Genomic DNA, 23,841 nt, shown 5'->3' on the forward strand with positions numbered 1-23,841 from the left:
AAGTTTGATCCTCGGTCACATTGTTGTATAGTTGCATTACTACCATGGCTGCACAATAGCTGCATAACTACTATGGCTGCACTTGTTTATTTTACCTAGCAAAACACAATATCAGGTGAAGTTTCATTCTTTCACTGTAACTGTTCATTCATATTCAAAACCTTTTACTTATTTTTTTGTCTTCAACATCATTGTTTTTGAATTCTCTCATGTATTTATACTCATACATTTTTCAATTTAATAAAAAATATTAAATTTTGAAACAGATACTTTAGTGTCAGACTAAAAATAGCTCTGTTTAGCAACAGAGCTGTTTAATTAACATAAAATTTAGAATGAGTGATGCCATCTGAGACATGAATAAACATCAGATTTAAAAGAAAACCAAACATGAAAAATGACAAGCAATATACAATGTTTCCACATTTGGTATATTTTTAATTTAAAAAGTTTGGATTTTAAAAAAAACCACCTTGTTGCCAAATTTTATAAGTATTTCTCAAAATTTTGTTAGTATTTCTGTAAGTTTTGTATTTTAGCTTGAATGATTGAGTGTTACTATTTTATCATGCCATCACATAACCTGACTGTTTTATAACTTCATAACTTTCATACTTTATGGTTAATTACACATGGTGAGCATTTCTTCAATTTGTTGTTATGATTTAACAGTTGTCAATTCTCTAACTCGTATTTTCAGTTAAAGAATGTACTGAAGCCCCTACAGCTTTAAGGATGATGTCATCACTGATAATTCATACCGCATTTATATAATACCTGTGTGCATGTGTTTATGTTTATAGTATAAGTAAAAATAAGTATAACTTGTTAAGTTATATTTAGTATTTAAATGTTTGACTTTTTTTTTGTAACTAATTTGTATAAACAATTTTTTTAATGAAAATAGGTTTTAAATAATAGTTTGGTAGTTACCTAATATTTCAATTTTCATTACCTGAAAACTGTTAAATAATTATTTGACTTTTTTTATTTTTATTTTTTTATTTGACCTTTTGATTTGACATTTGACATTAATAAATAATTATTTTGTTGTTGTTGAAATTCTAATAAATTGTAATACATAAATAGAACTTTAAATACAATGTTAGTACAAATTGCTGCCGCTTAATAAATTTATAAATATATACAGGAAAAAATTTATATAATACATTAATAACTATATAAAAATATAATACATTAATAACTGAGTTAAAACCTAACCTAATTTTTAATAACACATTGCTCCTTTTAACTGTTTTGAAAAGAAATAAGTTTTAAATATTCAGAAGTATTTGTTAAAATTTTCAAATAAGAGTTACTAATGATTTCTTTAAAAGAGGTTATTTAAAAAGTTTAAATGTTACATACTGAAGTTTTTTATTTTATTTATAAATTTGAAAATTTCAACTCTTGTTTATGTTTTATTGTAATTGTTATATGATAGTTTCAAGTTTTTAAAGTTGACAACTTTAAGAGTTAAGTTACATTGTTTTAGTTAATGTTTATTTTTATTAATGTAACTCTTATGATATTTTAAATAAATCTTTTGCAGCACTAAATTACCCCAGCTTCAAATTCCGGACAAAATTTATCAAATCAAAACCTAAAATAAGGTGTCATTTTACATACCTTTAGCAGTTTTTTTTTAACTTTTACCTTTTTTTTAATGTTTATTAAGATATTTTTTATCATAGAATAATAATTTATAAATCATTTATCTTCACCTTTTATTACAGATTGTAGAATCATTAATTAATCATAATAATTATTCATGATTAACCACAATAATTTATCATAATCATAAAAGATCATACAATATTTAAATTGTTTTACTTTTGTTCTTTTTATATTTATTAAATTTACTTTCATGCATTACCAGTTTCAAATGTTTCAAATGTTTTGTATTTATTTTAAATGTTTCAAATGTTTTTATATTTATTTTAAGAATATAACTAGTTAGATTTTTTTACTACAAAATAAAATATTAAGCACAAATATCAATAACAGTTAAACGAAGAAGCAGTTGTTCAGTACAGCTTCAAGAACACCATGTTCAGTAAAAATACTTTTGATAACCTCCGTCTCATGCAGCGGATCCAATCAGCTCAAGTGGAACTCAGTTCAGGGTGAATATTTAAAAAAAAATTTTTTGTTAGTATTATGTTTGTTTTTAATTATGTATATAATAAATACATAAATACTTTATACAAGAAGTCTGTTTAATTTACTTACCTATAATAAACCATTTTTTAGATGGAAAAATCTAACAGAAAAAGCAAAAAAAGAAGTAAAGGTTGCAAACAAAATTGCCAGGTAAAAGTAAAACATTTTTTTGTACTAAAAGTGTTGCATTTCATTACATTTTAATTTTATAGTGTCTTTGCTTATAATATGTTTATTGCTCATAATATCATGTAAAATTTACTTGTGTAAATTCATTTACAAATCAATTAAATTTGTCACCTTACTTTTGTTAACCTAACCTTAAATTTATCATTTGACCAGGGTCAAAAAGATCTTGAGACTAAATAATATACAATCATCATATTCAATCATCATTGAAATTTGTCGGGAAAAAATTTCTTAGTAGTGGTCTATAAACCTAGGTTTATAGACCACTACTAAGACATTTAAACTAGTGGTCTATAAACCTAGGTTTGACCCCTTATGTTATGTATTCTTCCATAAGTGACCAAAGTTATATTATTTTAAAATTTTATTATTTTTTTTTTTTTAAAAAGCGGTAAAATAAATAAATTTTTTTAGGTCAATTATTTTGCTAATTTGCTAAGGCGAAGGTGACCAAACAAAAGTCGTATCACATTATTAAAAAAAAATACATGTGTAAATCTATATAAACATTAAAAAAAAAAAAAAGGTTAAAGAACAAAAGACTTTCTTTTACAGATCCCCAAGATTCTGACTAAGTAAGGGCCAACCATACCTAGATAATATCTAATGAGTTAGTAATACAAGATTTTAATGTCACTAGGTTTATATATAGTAAAAGTAAAAAATATATAAAACATTTTTGACTGTTTACAAATAAAATTTCTATAAAATTAATTTAAAATATTATTTTTATAGCACTCATTACTTTTTGTAAAAGTTCAAGTTAAAACAAGTATTTAAAGTTTTTAGTAGTTTTAAAGTAGTTAGTTTTAAAGTAGTTAATTTTTAGGTTTGCCATGTTGCGCACAAGTGGTATCGCTGTTCGTACTTTTAGAGTGCATTGTTGAGACCACATTTGGAGCTCTATTAGTCTTCTAACTATCTTAAGCAAGGTTTTTTAGTCTTTAATTAACAAACACTTATTCTCTCATCTTGAATCTAATAACTTTCTTACTGATCATCAATATGGATTTCGATTTTCTCATTCTAGTGCTGATTTGGTAATGGTAATAACTGATAGGTTTATCATGCATTAGATAGATGTGGAGAGGTTAAAGGTATTGCTCTCAACATTTCTAAAGTCTTTGATAAAGTCTTCTCCGTAAGCTCCCTTTTTATGGTGTGTCAGGTAACTTCTTTAAGATTATTGATTCCTTTCTCACTTATAATAGTATAAAAGTTGTCCTCAATGGACAGCACTCTTTTTATCTTGTAACTTCAGGGGTTTCTTAAGGTTCTATCCTTGGCCCCATACTCTTTTTAATTAACATTAACAATCTTCCAGGTATTCTCACATCTAAAGTGGCATTGTTCGCTGATGATACTACCATTTATTCTTGTCTTGATAAGAAGCCAACACTCTCTGATTGTTTGGAGGGGGCATTTGAGCTTGAAAGGTTCTCACTTCTGCTGCAGCATGGGGCTGTAGCAGAAGTGAGATCCTTTCATTGTGACCGATGAACTTTAATTCAGAAAAAACTCAATTTTTTTCAGCCAATCATTATTGCAATGATCAAGAACTTCCTATATTTATAAACAGTAATGTACTCGATAAGTCTGTAAATGGTATAAACGGTAATGTACTCGATGATATCTACCTGTCATCTTTTAGGTTTAAATCTTACTTCTTATCTTTCTTGGAAACCATATATCAAATCAAATGCAAAATTAGTATCTGCTAAGATTTTATCTATTTATCTTCTTTATCTATAAATCTCAAGTCATTGGATACTGTTGCCATATCTGGGGTGGATCTTTCACTGATGCACTTTCTCTCTTAGACAAGGTATTTATATGCGGTAGTGGTGTAGTGGTGTATGGCAATACAAGCAGCTGTCAAGTGGCCAGTGTTTGAGCTTGTTGTTTCAAATGTCATATTCACAATTCTATCATTACGATTCCACTCGGTCATCAGCTTCATTGTTAATTCAGCTATGACTTGTCCGCATGTTTGGTCTGTGGCTTTGAAATAACCCCCAGCAACTTAATCTGCTTAGCATCGCCCACAATCACAGTTATGCGTTCTTCTGTAATACGATGATTCCTAAGAGTTGAAGTCGTTTTTCCATCCCAATGCAAGGAACACAGTTTAGGTGGTACCCAATCATCGTGGATTTTATTTGATATTGCACTTACTACCTTGCGTCGTGAACGATCCGCAGTTGCATAAGAAGCAGGACTCATTTATCAATCTTTGTGCGAATGCTGCTTGTTGTGTTGACGTCATCTTCAATTGAGTTGCCAGTGACACAAGACTTGGTCGGCTAAGCACATTTTCAGGTATGAATGCTGTTGTTCACAGTGGAAGTCTTTGCTGTTTTGAAATTTGTTCTTTTGTTGCAGCTTCGAAATCTACATCGTCTTCGGAGGCGGAACTGTTAGATCGGATACTACTGCCCTCATCGCTTAACACGACTTCAGATGATACCATGGCTGATGATGTTTCAATCTCACAATGTGCTCGCTTCATACGCTCAATTTCTGCGGCATTTCGACAATGGCATCTGGATATTTTTTTTGCAAGTGTCTTGTCAAAAGCCCCAAAACTGGCAGTTCTGTCACCTTTCATTGAGTCAAGAAATGCCAGATCCTCTGCATTCTTAATGAGACTTTCCACATTTGGAGGCCAGAGCTGAAAAGTTGATGCCAACATAGTCTGCATTTCTTCCAGTTTTTGTTTTGTGGATGGAGTGTCACATCGACTTTTTTCTATCGAACGAAGTTTGTTGTTATCATCAAGCAGTTTGACAATTTTTTCGCAGGCTCTATGATCTGTAACCATTGGAATGTTGGCTTTTTCATAGAATTTGTTAATTTGGTCTAGCACGATCTTTGCAGTTGTGAATCTAGCAGGAGCACCGACAGACCCTGGTCGCTGAGATTTTGTAGCAACATTTGCGTGGTACATCATACACCTCAAAACCTGCATACATGTTTGCAGCCGAATGCCAGTTATTGTTCCACCATCAACACAAACTGAGGTTCCTAACCCAAAGATGTCCGTGGCTAGTCGAGTTTGTCGTTTAGTTTATGACCTGGATTCTGGAGTTTTTTGATGACTGACTGCCACCGGTGAAGAAAGAATTAAATTGTCGAGTTTATTAGATTTAGGAGGTGTTACTGCTTTGCTAATATTGCATTATCGTTCAAATCCATTTCGTGAAACTATGAAAGAAAAAACAAAAACATCAAAATTAAACATGGCTACCAAAGATTAAAAACATAGAAACCAAAGACTAAATATTATAATAATTTATTTAGGGCTTATTCTGTTAATTAAAATCTGCAAAACTATCAAGGGCCTGGGGGACCTCTAAATATTGTCCAAATTTTTTTTTTTCAACATAATGCTTATGTCAGCTGGTAATACAAAATAAAATAGCAGACAACTGAAATTAAAAAAAAAAATTTTGTGATGCACCCTAATATATATATATATATATATATATATATATATATATATATATATATATATATATATATATATATATATATATATATATATATATATATAAATACATAAATATGTACTCGGTTGCAAACAAAAAAGCAACAAAAAATCCTATCTTATGTAATATAAATATTACAAGACAATTTTTAATATGTATGATGTTATTGTGGTTTACATATAATCAAAAGAAATTTGGACTTGTAGCTGTACTATAAGAAAATATTTTTAGCTGTACTGTTACATAATTTGCTATCTTTTGATTTTAATGACTTTGGTTTCAAAGGCATACTATCTACAAGCTTTTTAACATGTTATTAACAAAGATTTTCAACCAACAAGAGTTTGAAACACTTCATCTTTATTTTTTGCTCTTCTGACAGTTTTCTATCTGACAGAGACCAAAGGTTTTCTATTGTGTTTAAATCAGAAGATGTGCAGGCCATGAAATAACTGATATTAGTTTAGATTTTAGATGTCTTTATTAAACTGTGGTGTATGTTTATTATTAAACTGTGGTGTATGTTAGGGATCATTATCCTGTTAAAATATATTACCTTGGTTAGAAAAAAACGCTTATATATATTTGATATAACTGGTTAACTAAAACAACCCCAAACATTATTCTTTTTGTTATCTTTTTTTTTTATGTTATAATGGTTGCTTGTGTGTTTAGGTATTGAATTTTTTCGCCAATTAATTTCCAACAATGAGATTGACCATAATAAAATAAGATGAGTAGATTCATTCCTCCAAATAACTTTGTTCACATTTCCATTGACCATTGTTTACATTCACCAGATGCTTTTATTTGACCAGGTAACCACTTTGAAATATTAGTAATGTTTAATCTAGTTTAGTCTCAAAACATGTAATTTTATTAAATTTTCTGATGGCATTAAGAATCTTACGATCTTCCTTCTTTGAAGTTATAGGCTTTCTACCAGATTTGATGTACATTACAGTTTTACCAGTGTGTTTATTTTTTTTTTTCAATCTAATAATAGTTTAGTTATTTAAAACATTTCAACTATTTTCTGAAATATTAAATGTAGCCTTTTTAATGATTTTTTTTTTGATTTATAAGTATATATAAATATTAGTATAATCAATGAATGATATACTAAAGTTAGTTTTACCTATATTTATCCATTTTTGGGATTAGTAATGTTTAAGTTTGTCGCTCTTGTAAAAGATTTCTTATTGAAAATAAAATTTATTTTTCTTGTATGAGCTTAAATTGTTTTTTAACAAAATATTTGTTTGAAATTTTTTACTTATTTGCCAATTGCGTATTTTAAAAGCATCTGCTTGTAAATTAGTTAGAAAACTAGTTAAAAATGGTAAATCCTAATTAATAGTTTGTTAATAACAGAAAAGCATAAATTTTATTATTCTGCAGTTTATTTAATTATATAGATATTAGTTATCTAAAAATGGTAATTTAAAAATATCAAAATAAACTACTTTTAAAGCTTTTAATTTATCTTTTAAAGTTAGTAGCAGCTGTAGCATGGTTCTTTATTTTTTGATTTTATAGTATGATGCGCCATGTTTTTTATTTTATACATTTTTAGATACCACAGTCAAATCTTGCAAAAGAATTCAAATATAAACTTTTAATATACAAATATAAAGCATAAATTCAAATCAACTCATAAGCTTATTCGGTAAAGATAGTCTTAGTCTAGTCTAACCATCTGATTAACTCTCTTGACAGATAATGAGATGGTTTTATGGAAACCGCTTCGTTTACTGTCACTTTCTTAACAGTAGTTTGTAAAAAAAACTGCTTAGATTATCTTAGAGTTTTTTTTAATAATAACTATAAAACAGTTTAAAATGAATCCAAATTTGCTCATGATGCTTTAAAGATGTTTGAGATGCATTGAAGAGTTTGTTTTTCATTAAGAGATTAATTTTTACACATTTAGAGTAACAAAATATATTAATAAACTCAAATAGTCTTTTTTAAACATTTGTTTTTATAAAAACATTGTTTTATACAATTGAAATTTTTTTTTTTAATTAAATTTAGTTTTTTAACATTAGTTTTTGTTAAGAAAGTTTAAAAACTGTCATACATTTAGAGTAACAAAAGTTATTATTAAACTCCAACATCTTTAAAACCCTAATGGTTTTTAAAGATGTTTAAATTTATTAATATAGTTTTAAACTAGTTGCGTGAAAACTTGTGTAAAAATATTTTTTATTATACAAATGATGTCAAGGAATCTCATCAAAATTTCAAAAATTTCAAGATGTTTTTAAAAGTTTAGTTTTAGTTTTTTATAAAATTAAAAATTTTATTAGCCTTTTATTTTTCTATAATAACAACTAGTGTCAGATTATTCCAGTAAACTGAAATGTACATACAACAACTACAATATAAATATGAACTTTAGTACACATTGTCAGCATTAGTTAACTTTTTTTATTTAAATTTTCTACAATATATATATCTTCTTGTCATTCTTAGATTGTCTGCTTGTTTTTTTTTTTATTGTTTTTTTTATTAAATTCTCCTCCCTAAGAGAGGTTTTACATTAAAATTCTGGTGTTAAAATTTTTACTTAGGATCTCTTTCAAGTACAATCAAAAATATATTGTTTTTTAATTAGTCCATAAGTTATTTTTATTTTGTCATTAATAAAAAATTAAATTTTGTTTTGTTTCTTTGGAAAAGTTTGTGATGCATTAAAACATTTACATTAAATTTTTAAATCACATTCAGTTTTATTCAATTATCTTGAGCAGAAATAATCCTGATTGTGTCCTGGTCTGATTATTATATTCTATTATTGTGGCAAATTAGTGGTTTTTGCACCAAAGTTCTACATTAAATGTGGTAAATCCAATAGTGTGGGAAATAATGATTTTACCTGATGAGCAGAGACAATTATTTACATGTCATATTTAAATAAATAAAAAAGCTCATCCAAACCATACAAGTGTGAAACCATAGACATAAAACTTTAAATTAAAAATAAATTACAGCAAAAACATTTGCTAAAAAGCGGAAAATAAACTTTTTAATTTAAGTTTAATAGTTCAGTAAACTAAAGATTGACAAGGTCTGTTTGGAATGAATCTTGTTAAGACTTGTCAATCTTTAGTTTACAGAACTATTAAATTTAAATTAAAAAGTTTATTTTCTGCTTATAAGTACAAAAAAAAATTCTATTTTCAGCAAATGTTTTTGGTATATCTTATTTTCTAATTTTTAGTCTTTATGATGAACTACAGTATTTTTGCAAAAAATACTGTAGTTCATCATAAAGACTAAAAATTAGAAAATAATGCAAAGTATTGTTATGTAGCATTGTTATTGTTATTATTAAACTGTGTTCAGCCTCATAATTATACACTTTTTACATCTACAGGACTACTCTACTATGTCGAGCATGAGGAAAATTAAAGTATTTTAAAATTTTTTTTGTGTACAAATATGGTTTTATTATGTAAACATTATTTGTATGAGGGTGCAAGTAATGTGAGTGACAATGTAATGAAAACTTTGTTTGTACGAGCGTACAAATAATGACCTCCTAGAAATGAAATTCTAAAATTTACACAAAAAAATCACCCTGAAAAGAACTTGAACCCCAAACACTATCTCCCGCGTCTTAAAAGAAGAGCGTTATTGCAAACACAGCACTATACGAACATATTAATGATGTAAAAAATAAAAATCAAATTTGTGGACAGGTTACTTAAATGAAAAGTTCAAATGAAAGATAAGATTATAATAACTGACATTTTATTTATAGTTCTTATTTTTAATAAATTTTGCAGGTTTAAATAATCCATATTAAAAATGCATCAGATTCTGTATTTTCTGGTAGCAGTAAATTATGATAATCAGAAGTTGAAGCATTTTATTCCTATATCAAAGGTCGTTTATGTCAAGATTTTATGGAAAAAATTTTTATTTTTCATTTTTTTATTTTTTTTCAGAAAAGTATTGGCTACAGAAGATGGAGGAGAGTTAAGGTTATTTTTTTATTACTATAATTTTTTTTGATTTTTTTACTCTTTTTTGCAAAAAAATCTTAAATAAACTACAGTTTGTTAAAGATCGTTTTAGTAAGTTTTCTTTTCCTTTATATTTTTTTTGATTAAAAAAGAAATTAAAAATAATAATTAATATTATTGCTGCCCCAACCCATATCTTTAGTTGGTATAGCAGCACTCCCTTGCATGTTCTCCCTAGATAGTCAGTTAATATGTATGTTGAAGCCCTCATAGCTTCTTATTTCAGTATGATGTTCAATTGCTTAGCTTAGTGTGCAATTCTATTTGTGTGTGTGTGTGTGTATATATATATATATATATATATATATATATATATATATATATATATATATATATATATATATATATATATATATATATATATATGTATTTATATTTATATATATATATATATGTACAGGGTGCGTCAGCTATTTGAGAACATTGCATTAATTTTTTTTATTTTTTGCAGATGATTAAAAATGACAGATAATAAACTAACACAAGAAATGAAAAGACATGCTGTAATTGTAGCATTAAAGGCAGAGCATAGCGATTTACAAATTGCAAGGATTTATAAGAAAATGATGGTGATTATAATCAAGCTGCTTATTGTAAAAAGCATGAGCAACGGTCAGACATGACTAGAACACCTGAGTTTATTAATCAAGTTCAGAATATCGTTGACGAGAGTTCCCAAAAGTCAATGAGGTCTATCGTAAAAGACCTGGGTGTTTCAGAAGCCACAATTCGAAGGACTGTTCAAATCTTCACTACAAGTCTTATGTGATGAGGAGAGGTCAGTTTATGTCCGAGGCCACCAAAGCGAAATGTTTGATAAGGTCCAAGAAGCTGTTAAACAAACTGAAACATCCTGCTGAGCAAGGCATGCTTTGGGTTTTTTCAGATGAGAAAAACTTTGATCAAGATTAAAAAGTAAACAAAGAAATGGCAGATAGCTGTGTTCCAACAGTCATGCACACAAAATTTCCTGCAACTGTAATGGTTTTGGGGGTTGTTAGCAACAAAGGACATGTGATGCAACCACACTTCTTTTCGCAAGGACCAAGTGTCTCTTCTGCTGCTTACATTGAAGTCTTGGGTACTGCTGTTAAGCCTTGGATCGATAGAGTAAGAAATGGAAAACCCTACATTTTTCAACAAGACTCTGCACCAGCGTATAAGGCTCAAAACACTCAGGAATGGTTGGCGGACCATTTTTATGGCCACATTACTCCAAACTTGTGGCCTCCAAACTCTCCAGACCTGAATCCATTGGATTATTATATGTGGGGCGTCATTGAGAGAGATATTAATGAACATCCCCATAACACCAAAGATTCTCTGAAAGAATCCATTGTCCGAGTAATGGACAACATAGATGAGGGCCATCTCAAGCAAGCTTGCAGTCGGTTTAGGTCTCAAATCGAAGCTGTTATTGAAGTAGAGGATTATTTCATTGAATGAAATTATTAAAAAATAGTTTATCTTATATTATTTATATAATTGCTTTTGATTAAAAATATTTTCTGTTTGACTTTTTATCATTTATAAAAAATTGAAAATATGTTCTCAAATAGCTGATGCACCCTGTATATATATATATTTTTTTATTAATTCATCTCCCCAAGGCCGAGAAGACTATAGACGAGGAGACTACTTAATTGTGGTTATAACCCTCTCTCAACTCTATAACTCCGAAACATGAACCATGACAAACAAGGCCGCTGCACCGAGAATATATAAACTAAGATAGAATATATATAAACTGAGGTGATATGCACTCCCAGTGATTGAATAATAATAATAATAATAAATCATTTCAATAAAAATAATAAATACTAGATATTTTTTAGGAAGTTTTTATTTTTTATCTTTTTAATAAAATACAACTACATTGTAAGGTATTTAAAAATTCTGTAAAAGAAAGTTTCTTAAAACCAATTTTCCAAAAAAAAAAAAAAAATTTTTTTTTTTTTGAAATAAATGATAAGTTTCATATTTTTCAAGTTTTTCATTTGTATTATTTTATTTAACAGGAAACATAGAATAATAATGTTATACCTTTATTTATAAAAGTATTTATATATAAAAAATAATAATAGATGTATTTATGAGAGACACATTTGTCATTTGGTGTAAGCACAATAAGGATTAAAGTACCAAGTATAAGTAATATTAAGGACTTGATTTGGATCATTGTGGATCAGTTTCTTTTAAAGTGGCAATTAAGATAACAATTATTTAAACAGATTAATTTGAATACTTTTAAAGCTGGCTGTTTCAAGCATTTGACTGCACAAAAGGCCAAAGAAAAAAAATGCAATTATTGAAAACAACATTTTCAAAAACTGAAATTGAAACAGAAGACTTAGTAAGCTTGAATCATTCAACTTGACCTATTAAATTCTAGGCTTCTCTCTGTACCTATTGCTTGCTAGTTAAGGTTAGGTTTACGACAGGCATTAAAGTTGCTGAAAGTGTTCAAAAATTTGGTTGATGAGTCACATAAATTTCTTTTTTATATATTTTTTTAGTTTTTTTCCCATTTTAATCTTTTTCAAATTTAATATGTTGATAAAAACAACAAATAAACATTTTTATTTGTTATTTATTTTAATCATTTACTTCATATAATGTTTTGTATTTTCATTAATTCACATACAAAGTCAAATATTTAAAGAAATATGAAAATATTTGATCCAAAATATTAAATTTTTGTTACTCATTATTTATTTAAAAAAACTACAGTTCACAATCTAATTTTTATGTTAGCTTATTTAATAAAAATATTTTAAGTCAATAGCTCTTTTTGCTTAACACATACTTAAAAAAAAAAGAAATAGCAATTTTTTTTTTTTTTTTAAGTATGTGATTTTTAATTATAGGGAGGAGTATATTTTAAAAGTAAAGTTAGATTCAGGTTATCAGCTATTTAAAAGGTAAGTTTTATATGTTTGGTTTTGTATCTTGCAGGCATTTCTATTATAATTTCATATATGTTTCTGTGGAAATTTTTCCATGTGTGCTACGTGTTGTTTTTTTTAATAAATTTTTATTGCGTGTTTTTGTGTTTTTTATGATCTTAAGTATTATTTTATCAATTTTTCTATTGTTAATTAGATTTCATAATGAGTGGGTTTGTATTCACGAAGAGTCTGTAAAAAATGTTAAATTGTCTGAGGTATTTCTTTAAACGGTTCTCAAACAATCTTTTTACACTTTATATTTGATATATAGTCCTGTGAATCTTTCATGGAATTGTTTGTGTGAACCTATCCTGTATTTTTTCAGTGTAAACCTGTCATGAAATATATTAAAGTATGCATAATATGTCAGCATTATCTAGACCTAAATATACAGTAGTTCAGTTAGACCTAAATATACAGTAGCAGGAATGCGGAGTCCCAAAAGGACTCCGGCTTTATATCTCTACTTTTTCCAAGTCTGTAGTGTCCAGAAGCTCTAAACATGTTTGTTGACTTATGATCTATTATAAGAAAAAAATTCATGAGATTTAATGACTTGAAACTTATTGTTTTTTATCCCGGAGTCCTTGCCGCCATTATACCTACGGACTCCGGGTTCAAAAAATGATTGTTTCTCTAACCTAAAAGTCCTAATTTTTTTCCTATCAGTGGTCCATAAACTTATTTTTATTTTTAGAGCTCCTGGATACCAAAAACTAGGATGAAGTAATCTTTTTGTGACTTTTAAATCTGGAGTCCTTTTCGGGACTCCGCATCCCTGTACAGTAGTACAGTTAGACTTAAATGCACAGTAGTACAGTTAGACCTAAATACACAATAGTGCAGTTAGTTAATGATCTGCAGTGTCACAATGATATAAAATGCCAATTATCAAAAAGCTTTTCTAAAAAGTGTTGCTAAAAGGATTAACATTTTTAGAACAGTTTTTGAGATCTGGAATTTCATGTCATTAAATAATATAAAACATAAAATATTTTTTTTACTTTACCATTATATGATTTCAAATGACTAGCTAAAAATATGATTCAATAATGAAAGTTCAATAGTATGTAATAGTAGAATGTATTCAGTTGTTTAAAAATATAAACTTTTTTTTTTAACTTGTGATGCCATATGCATTTTCCAAAATGCAAACAACACCAAGTTTTTGTTTATTTTCTTATTTTAAAATAAATTTTAAATTTAGAAAACACAATTGGTTTTTCTACTGATATTGTTTACAATTTTCAGTTTTATTAAATATTTAACTTTGTTTGATCATTTTAATTTTAATTTGAGCATTTTAAGCAAGTTAAAAGAATATCTTTATTTGTTTATTTTTTCTTATTTTTTGCGCATCACTCATGTTTCCACACCTGTGTGGTTTTGGATGGGTTTCCATAATCCCTTTCATAAGACATTATGGAAGTGTTTAAAGTGATATTCATGTATGTCTTTCCTGGTATTAACTTGTTCTGCAGATCAAGACTGAGTGTTTTTGTTGTGATACTACCACTAAGAAGATTACCTTCAAAGGTTTAAAAGCTCCTTCTATTCTTATCCGCAAATACTTTGGGGTTTTATATCATAGTTTTTTTTTTTTTTAAAGTTGCCTTTCTCACAGCTGGAGACCCACCTGTCTTAATACAATCTTAACATCATAACATCAAGTTAGCTTTCCTAACTATTACTGGTTGTGTCAAATATTGAGTTCACAGGACTAACTTTTAATTGTTGTTTATAAATTTTTTCTCTGTTTTAGAAAGTTGATGAACAAGTTGTTCGATTTAACAAAGAGTGGGAAAAGTGGAACACTTATCTTATAGAATTTCAAAACAATCTTCAAGCTTTGCCAGAATTTCTAGCAAAAGTTGAAATTGCTCAAAATAAAATTAGTATTTAGTTTTTTAAATTAGTATTATTTAATATTGTTTTGTGTGATTTATTGTTTTATTACAACATATTTTGTAATATTCATTTTTCCATAAATCCTTGAATAATCTTCATTTAATTTAAGAAAATATTTTTATAATTTTTGTACTCTTATTTATATACACATTAAATATTATATATACACTTCTTATATATATATACACATTAAATATATATATATATATATATATATATATATATATACTTACTATATATATATATATATATACTTAGTACTTATAAATATAATTATAGTTATAATTATATTTATAAGTACTAGGTATATATATATATATATATATATATATATATATATATATATATATATATATATATATATATATATATATATATATATATATACTTAGTACTTATAAATATAATTTATATATATTATAGTTATATTATATAATTATACTTAGTACTTATATATATAATTACTTAGTACTTATAAATTAATTTACAATTAATAATTGTTTACAAGAAAGTAAAAGATTTTTTTTTTAATTATAAAAAATTATATTAGAACAAAAGAATTCTTGTTATAAAAGAATTTTTATTTTATTTTACAAAAGGTGCCATTGGTGAATTAATAGAGAAAATTGAAACTCTTCTTGTTGAGTACGAAGACGCAATAGAAAGGCATGATTTAGAAAAACAGAAGTTGGAAGTCAAAGTCAAACTAAGTGAACTAGTTGCTACTAAGCAGTAACTTAAATTTTTCAAGTTTTTAACACTGACCAGTCTGACCATTATTAATAATTTAATAAAATATTTTTGTTATTATATTTTATTATTTATTTCTCTATTTTTTTTATTATTCTTATCTTATTGGCTTGTTTTAGGTATCTATCTGTATACATCTCTATACAAAAATATATTTTTATTGTAATCTTTAGCGCTGAGTTTGCACTAAAAAAGTCCATGTATGAAAATCAACATGAAACAACCAATAGTTTTCGTAAAGTTATTGAATCTAAAGAAGGAAAGGTATGCTTATTTTAGGCTTATTCTATTTTCATTTTTAGAAAATGTGATATAAACAATTTAAAATTAAAAAAAAATTTAATTTAAACTAAAAAACAACACTTTTTGGTATGGGTAAGCACTAGTTTGAAAATAAGTTTTTGATTCCTTGGTTTATAGATATCTACATTGTTGCTACAATTAAAAGCAAAAAAACTTTTTACTATATTCTTTTCAGGTTGACGGAGCATTTTACTAACAATAGAGATGCTTGTAGTTTTTAACAGGGTACTAAAATTAACACAAACATTAAAACACAAAGTCTAAATTTCTTTTCAGAATCAGTCAGTCATATTTCAAAACAACGCAAAACATTTCCATAATTGATCTATTGCTTTCCTTGTCATTTAAATTGCCTTCATATTTAGCCTTTGTTTTGGTTGATGTCGCTAGCTTAAGCATTATTGGCTTCATTCAATTAACTCTACAAGATACTGATTTTTTTATTTCGTGGCAGATTGAGCATTCTTTAAAACCCTTTACTGTACAAATGTCATTGCAAACCCGTTTTAATTTACATTTATAAAGTTGTTCTTTTTCTTTATCTTTTTCTTGCTTTTTCTTCTGCTTTTGATCCTTTTTTTATTTTTTCCAATTTCAATCAACTCAACCTGTTTAATGATGTTTTGGGCTTCCATAGAACCATGCATTTTTGTGACATGTATATTTTTTGTTTTGTTTATGTCTTTCGGCTTTACCTTGTTTACTGTAAACAAAACTGGTATATCTTCTAGATTTAAACTTTTCTCATAACTTTCTTTCATAATCACCTGTGACTGCTTGAACATAACTTTCAAATATTTTGCCGATCCATATCGATGATATGCTTTTGATAATTTTGACAATGAATTTGGAGTAGCGTGAGTTAACAAGACATTTGCTGATGAAAGTGTGCACATTTTCTTTGGTGTACTAGAAACAAGGCTGCCTGAAGACTCTTGCTCCTGATTTTGAGCCATACAGTTTGCACCCTGTTGAAATTTGTCTTTTAAGTTTTGGTCAAACTGTTTCTGAAATATCCTTGCCTCAGTGAAGCAAAATTAGTTAAGTTAGTCTCTAATTTTTAAAATATCAATAATTAGATTAGTGCCTTGCTTTATGGATACTCCTTGATAACACCTGTTTTTATTTTTAATGAATTCTGCAATAGAGTGCTCTTCCTCTGGTGTCAAAACTCTTAGATGCTGCTTTTTGATATTAGCAGTTTTTTCATCTAATCTCTGGTCAATGGTGCCTCAATCTTTAATAAAAGAAAACATACCAGTTTGCAAAGCAGCATAGCCTCTTTTTTTGTGCTCTTTGCACAAAGACACAGCTTGTTCTGAAGTTCTTTTTTATTTATTTTTTTCCTCTGTACTTTTGCCTCTGCCTTTAAATTTGGTTTTCCAACAACAAAAGGAACTTTTCCCACCTTTATAGTAAATTTTGGTTTCACCATTGCAAAATTACTTTTATCTATAAAATATATATGGTATAAAATAAACTTGTGCATAAAAACATAATAATACCTCTGCTAAATAAAAGTATAACATCTGAGTGCTTTATATGTTAAATTAACAAAAAATTTTATTTAATAAAGGTCTCCTTAAATACATAATATTAGAATCCGCCATAGAAGTTGCAGTTTGTAAGGTTTTTTTTTGTAGTTTTTAAGGGTTTTTTGTTTTTTTTTTGTAGTTTTTAAGGGTTTTTTGGGGTTGTTTATGTCTTTTTGTTTATAATAAGTTTACAATAATGTGTGTAAAAATTCTATGGCCCAAAAACAAAATGTTTACAAAATTTTGAGTGAATCTGATGAACGACTCAAAAATTTATTAGCCAAAAACCTCCTTTCTTTGAATCACAAAACTTTACTAAAAACCATAGATTGAAAATATGGCCAGGGAAGACAATCATATTAATATGTTTTCAAGTACAGAAAGTTTCTGCACTTTACAAGTTTCCTATATTCAGTTGTAGGTTACCTTTTTTTTTTTGTAGTTTTTAAGGCATACCTACCTTTAGTAAAAAAAAAAAATCTTTTTTTGTAACTGCTTTTTTTTTTAACTTCTAAACACTAGTCTTGACAAACAAAGTTGCTGCTTCTACTGTTATATGTGGTTCTATCAAAAATGTTTTGGAGTTTGATTTCTGTATCTTTCACTCTGTATATTACTATCAAATTGAAAATGTAATAATTTAAAAAATCTCTTAATGTTTTTAGGATAATATTTAGTTTTCAGAAATAAAAAATTTGATTAAAAAATTAAACAATTTTAAAATTTTGTGTTATTATCATTAAGTATTTTCTTCTCATTAGGAAGCTATTGATCGTCAACAGTTAGAAGAAAAGCAGAAGGCATATGGAGATGTCTTTCTTGAACAAATGAGTCGTTACATTCAATATGGTGAAATTGAAAGTAAAATCTTTTTTTATATAATTTAAAAAAATAAAATTATACTTAATTATTAAATTTATTTTATGCTTAAACAAATAGTTATAATAAATACATCAATAGTTATACAACAACTATTAATGCCATAAATAGTATTAATATTGCTATAAATAATATTAAAATTTTTATAAATAATAATAATTGATAGGCATGGTGGGATAATAATTAAAAGGCATATGGGAAATAATTAATAGGCATGGGGGGATTTAAATAAATTATAATAATAAATAGGCATGGAGGATGGAGTTTCCCAAAAGTATATAGATGTGTACATGGGAAGGGGAAGGGGATAAAAAAAGCGATACATATGCAGTTTGACTCTACCATCCCATTAGTCTTCTTCCTATCATAAGCCTTCCAATCATAGTATAAAAGTTGTCCTCGATGGACAGCACTTTTCTCCATATCCTGTAACTTCAGGGGTTCCTCAAGGGTTAATCCTTGGCCCTATACTCTTTAATTTACATTAATGATCTTCAGGATATTCTCACAACTAAGGTGGCATTGTTCGCTGATGATACTACCATTTATTCTTGTCATGATAAGAAGCCAACGTTCTCTGATTGCTTGGAGGGGGCATTTGAGTTTGAATAGGATCTCACTTCTGCTACAGCATGGGGCTCACAGTGGCTAGTGAACTTTAATTCAGATGAAATTCATTTTTATTCAGCCAATCATTATCGCAACAATTTAGATCTTCTTATATTTATAAATGTTAATATACTTGATGAGTCATCTACCTTTCAACTTCTAGGATTAAATCTTACTTCCAATTTTTCTTTGAAACCGTATATCAAATCCATTGCAAAATTAGCATCTGCTAACTTTGCATCTCTTTATCAAGCACGACACTTTCTTACTCCAGATTCTATTCTTTATCTCTATAAATCTCGAATCCGGCCTTGTATCAAATACTGTTGCCATATCTGGGGCGTATCTTCCAATGATGCTTTTTCTCTTTTACGAAAGGTGCAAAAATTCATTGTAAATATAGTTGGACCTGCTCTTGCAGCCAACCTCCAACCATTATCAAATCATTGTAATGTTGCTTTTCTTTCTCTTTTCTTCAAATACCATAAGGGGCATTACTCTAAAGAGCTAGCGTCCCTTGTGTTATCTACTAAAATTCATTCTTGTGTTACTCATCATTCATATAAGTCTCATCCTTGTTTTGTGACTGTTCCTATGTGCTCCAAAAACTCCTATTCCTTTAGTTTTTTCCTCGAACGTCAGTTTTTTGGAATTCGCTTCCTTCATCTTGCTTATTTGATTCATATAATTTGCAATCTTTTAAGTCGTCTGTCAATCGTTATCTTGCTTTACAATCTTCATCTTTTCTCTTCCAGTAACTTCCAATCCTAATAGTGGTTGCTTGCAGTCTTGTTGGAAGCATAGATGTTAAAAAAATAAATAATAATATTGCTAATGTTAATATTGCAATTAATAATCTTAATAAATTAGTATCTTTGCAAAATCATCAGTTATTTAAATAGTTTGGTGGAATTCATATTTCCTGAGCTCAAACATTTTACCCATTAGGGTCGTCCATAAAGTATGTATGCTTTTATTTTGACTCTCCCCCATCTCCATCCCCACTTTTTTGTATATGCTCTTTTGAGAACTCTCTATCTCTCTAATTGACTCCCTGTCCCCTATCTCATATGCGGCATTTGCAGACCCGCTCTCCCCATTTGACCCTACATGCTTTATGGACGATCCCTTAGTTATAGTAAAAAAATCTAAGACTCTAGGTCTTTAAAATTCAAGACTCTGGGTCCTTAAAATTCATGACTTGGTTTTTAAAATTCAAAACTCTAGATCTTTAAAATTAAACAATCAGTTTTTGTTTTTTGCAATCACAAACCTTAATTGCTTTGTATTTTTTGTGCTTTTTTTTTTTTCAAGATATTTTTTTACCAACTTTTTGTTTTACACAATTTTTTATCATATCAAACTAAAATAATGATATTTCATATTTGATGTGCATAAACTTTAATTTTGTAAAATGGAAAAGTTCATTATCACTGACAATATTGTGTAATTCATTATTATAAAACAGTGTTATTTATTTTATATCTTTTTTGGATAAAAAAAAATGACTGCAGTTACAATACTCTCTAAACTGGTTTAACTGGTTTATAATGTGATAATGATTAACTATCTCTTATGTATTACAGTAGCTACTCTGTGCATGACCAAATTAAAAATAGCAAAAAATTTAATTTGTCATTATCATATTTTTAAAATGTAACCTATGCTTTTTATTAGATTTAATGTGGGATTTTAAAGTTATTGATATATAGAAATTAAGGATTAATTAGATTAATTATTTTTAGCAGTTATACTTGTTTATGTTTTAATTATGTTACCAGTTTTAATTATGTTACCATATTAACAATTAAATCAATTAAAAATAAATGACAAGACTTAGATATGCATAATTAATTTTAAAATTTTAAAAGCGAAAAAAAATTGGAACCTATATTAAAAAATTTCTTTACAGAACCAATTGCAAGTTTTGTTCAAACTGTGGAGACAACTCTAGATGATATTCAAATCAATGAATCAGATCTTTCAACATTACGAGAATTTTTGGGACCTGAGGTATTTTTTTTGTAATAAATTAAAAGCTATGTTTTTTTATATTGTTGGTTTAACAATTAAACTATATTAAAAGGTTTTTTGTCAATACAAAATACCTTGATTTCTGGTAATAAGGTCTCAATATGTAAATAGAAAAAACAGTTGTTTGGTAAAATATAGGTAATAAAGTAAATTTGATATTAAGTAATAATAGGTTAATTAATAGCAAACTAATTTTATGAAAGGTTTTGTAAAAGAAAAGTGATTATATGTAAAAATTGTCAATTAGCTACAAAATTTTGAAATAACAAATAATATAAAATAACCAGTGTTGAGTTAAAAATAATGTAATAATGTAAATAATGTACCTTTTTACCAATTTTACATTTTTAACTGACAGTATTAAAGTTTATAATTAAAGAATGTATATTTCTGATGTTTAGAAGGTCTGAGGTGTGGTTTCACTTTAATTAATTATCTTGAATTGGCTACTGTTAATATGTTAGCATTTAGTAGTATATACAATTAGACTATATATAAAAATATAATGTTCAATGTTATAAGTAAATGTCATCAATAAGGATGCAGATTCCCAAAAAAGACACTAGATTTGAAAGTCACAAAAAAATTGTTTCCTCCTGGTTTTTGGTATCCAGGAACTCTAAAAATGTAAAGGGGTTTATGGACTACTTTTGGAAAAAAGATAAGATTTTTAGGTTAGAGGAACAATCAGTTTTTAAACTCAGAATTGTTATTTTTAATGGCAGCAAGGACAATTACTCAAATTTAGAGCTCCTGGGCATCCGAGACCAGAAAAAGTTAAAGATTTAAAACCAAAGTCCTTATGGGACCCTGCATCTCCAGTGATCAATCGTGCAGTGTGATCACTTTTCTTCTAATGAGTTGTTTGGACAAATATTTAAATTCAAATATATCCTGGCAGTTAATACCTACCTGGTCAATTATACTAATGTGTGGTAATAAATTTAACTTGAGACAGTGAGACACTTCAGAAAATTTGATAGTGATATTAAAGTATAATTACTTTAATAAACTTTTTTATACTGGTTTTTTGTGTTCTTCTTGTTGGTTACAACAAGAAGAACGCAATTAGGTTAGTTGGTTATTAGACTTTGTAGTTTTCAATAGGTGGCAACATTTAAATGTTACAGCATTCTAGAAAAGAGAGTCCATAATTTATTACAAATAAATGTAGCTTAGCAAAAATAATACAGAGAAAATTTCATGACCCTGTAATTGCTGACAGTACATGTCAGAAAGTTTATCAGAACAGAGTTTATTGTTTCATATTTGGTATTTTAAAGACTTACCAAATTTAGAATTTTTTGTTTTGTATATTAACATTTTTAAACCCTTTTGCTTTATCATGGATTGAATATTAGGTCTGGCTGACAACTTTTTATTATCATTTTTATCTTTGTTACTTTTTTTTGAAGCTTTTTTTTATTGTTTCTTTTTGATGCTTTTTGTTCAGGAAATTGACTCAGTTATTCAAGCACAAGCATCTCAAAATCGCAAAGCTAAAGAAGTAGCTGACCTCAGCACAATTTCTCTAAATTCTTTTGATTTGCATTTACAAGAAAATGATACCACTAATGAGATAGCGTTAATTGAAAATCCAATAGGTGAGGCTAACATCATTCTTTCAAAAGGTTTTAATGAAAATGAGCATGATCAAGTTGTATCTTTGTACAATGAAAAAGAAGCATCATTTGAACAACCAATTTTGATTGAAGGGGATTTGCAACAAAATTGTAGCGATATTCAAGTAAGAAACTGTAATGATGTCCATATATCTAATAACAGTAAAGATGACAATAAAACTTTATTCACCAGTTTACATCAATTACCTAGTTCTAATGAAGAACAGTTTTATGACGCAAAATAGATTTATATTGAATAATTTATTTACTGACAATAAAATATAAATGATTTGTATACTTTTCATACTTTGTAATAATTTTTAAAATTAATAAGTTGCTGTTTTTGAAAGTAATAGCCTAAATAATACCTTATAATATAGGTGAGTATAAATATTATAAAAAGAATCTAAGATAATAGGTGACTATAAATAAATATTATATTAAAAAAATATTAATTGGGATTAATAATAAATGCATACTTGATAAGAAAATGAATAGGGCTTTATATATATATATATATATATATATATATATATATATATATATATATATATATATATATATATATATATATATATATATATATAAATATATATATATATATATATATATATATATATATATATATATATATATATATATATATGTATATATATATATATATATATTTATAGATATATATACATATTTGTATATATATATATATATATATATATACATGTATATATATATATATATATATATATATATATATATATATATATATATATATATATATATATGTAAAATTGAATAATAACACTTGGTAGTTATTATTTAATTGTGTGAAACTTGGAGACAAGTTTCTTTACCTCGTAAAGAAACTTGTCTCCAAGTTTCACACAATGGCAAAAATAATCTTAATGACAAAAAAATTACAAAATGCATAGTATTTATATAGGACACTGCATAGTTTTTACAAAAATACTATGCAGTGTCCCCTTTGATGGCGTTAAAGTTGTTTATAAAAAATTTGTTTTGATACCAGGCAACATTTTGATACTAGCTCATTTCTTTTGTTCAATAATTTCAATTTTGATGTTATTATGTGGTACTTTTCAGTTAAGCAAAGGTTGCATAATTTTCCTCCAGGTTTATATGGTTGGGCTTTATCAATAATCTTCCATTTCATAATAGGATTTGTATATCCCTTTTTTTTATTTCCTACATAAACTTGGATTAACTGTTAATAAAATAAAAACTGTTGAGTTTGCTTTGCTCTCATATTGGAATGAGTTTTGGTCTTTAAAAGTATTCTCTTTTAGTCCAATTGAGTCCGCTATCTTGTGGTATATTTTTTACGTTACTGCTATATACTATATTTTTGGAGGCTCTTTCCT

General features: G+C 27.1%; 1 protein-coding gene across 1 annotated transcript; it reads left to right on the forward strand.

The window, feature by feature from the left end:
- Positions 1 to 1,932: 1,932 nt before the first annotated feature.
- On the forward strand, positions 1,933 to 22,794 carry LOC136072072 (dysbindin-like). Its single transcript, XM_065820224.1, has 11 exons — positions 1,933 to 2,126; positions 2,254 to 2,313; positions 9,797 to 9,832; positions 12,742 to 12,795; positions 12,977 to 13,037; positions 14,585 to 14,717; positions 15,330 to 15,462; positions 15,654 to 15,744; positions 18,080 to 18,179; positions 20,719 to 20,819; positions 22,294 to 22,794. Exons 1-11 carry the CDS (start codon positions 2,050 to 2,052, stop codon positions 22,705 to 22,707), a joined length of 1,260 nt encoding a protein of 419 aa, XP_065676296.1. The 5' UTR covers positions 1,933 to 2,049; the 3' UTR covers positions 22,708 to 22,794.
- Positions 22,795 to 23,841: the final 1,047 nt, after the last annotated feature.

This window comes from Hydra vulgaris, chromosome 15 (genome assembly GCF_038396675.1).
Source record: "Hydra vulgaris chromosome 15, alternate assembly HydraT2T_AEP".
Classification (NCBI taxonomy): domain Eukaryota; kingdom Metazoa; phylum Cnidaria; class Hydrozoa; order Anthoathecata; family Hydridae; genus Hydra; species Hydra vulgaris.

Coding starts and splice junctions, on each gene's coding strand:
- LOC136072072 (XM_065820224.1), top strand. CDS start 2,050: ATGTTCAGTAAAAATACTTTTGATAACCTCCGTCTCATGCAGCGGATC. Junction 14,718..15,329: donor AATTGCTCAAAATAAAATTA/GTATTTAGTTTT, acceptor ATTTTACAAAAG/GTGCCATTGGTGAATTAATA. Junction 20,820..22,293: donor GAGAATTTTTGGGACCTGAG/GTATTTTTTTTG, acceptor CTTTTTGTTCAG/GAAATTGACTCAGTTATTCA.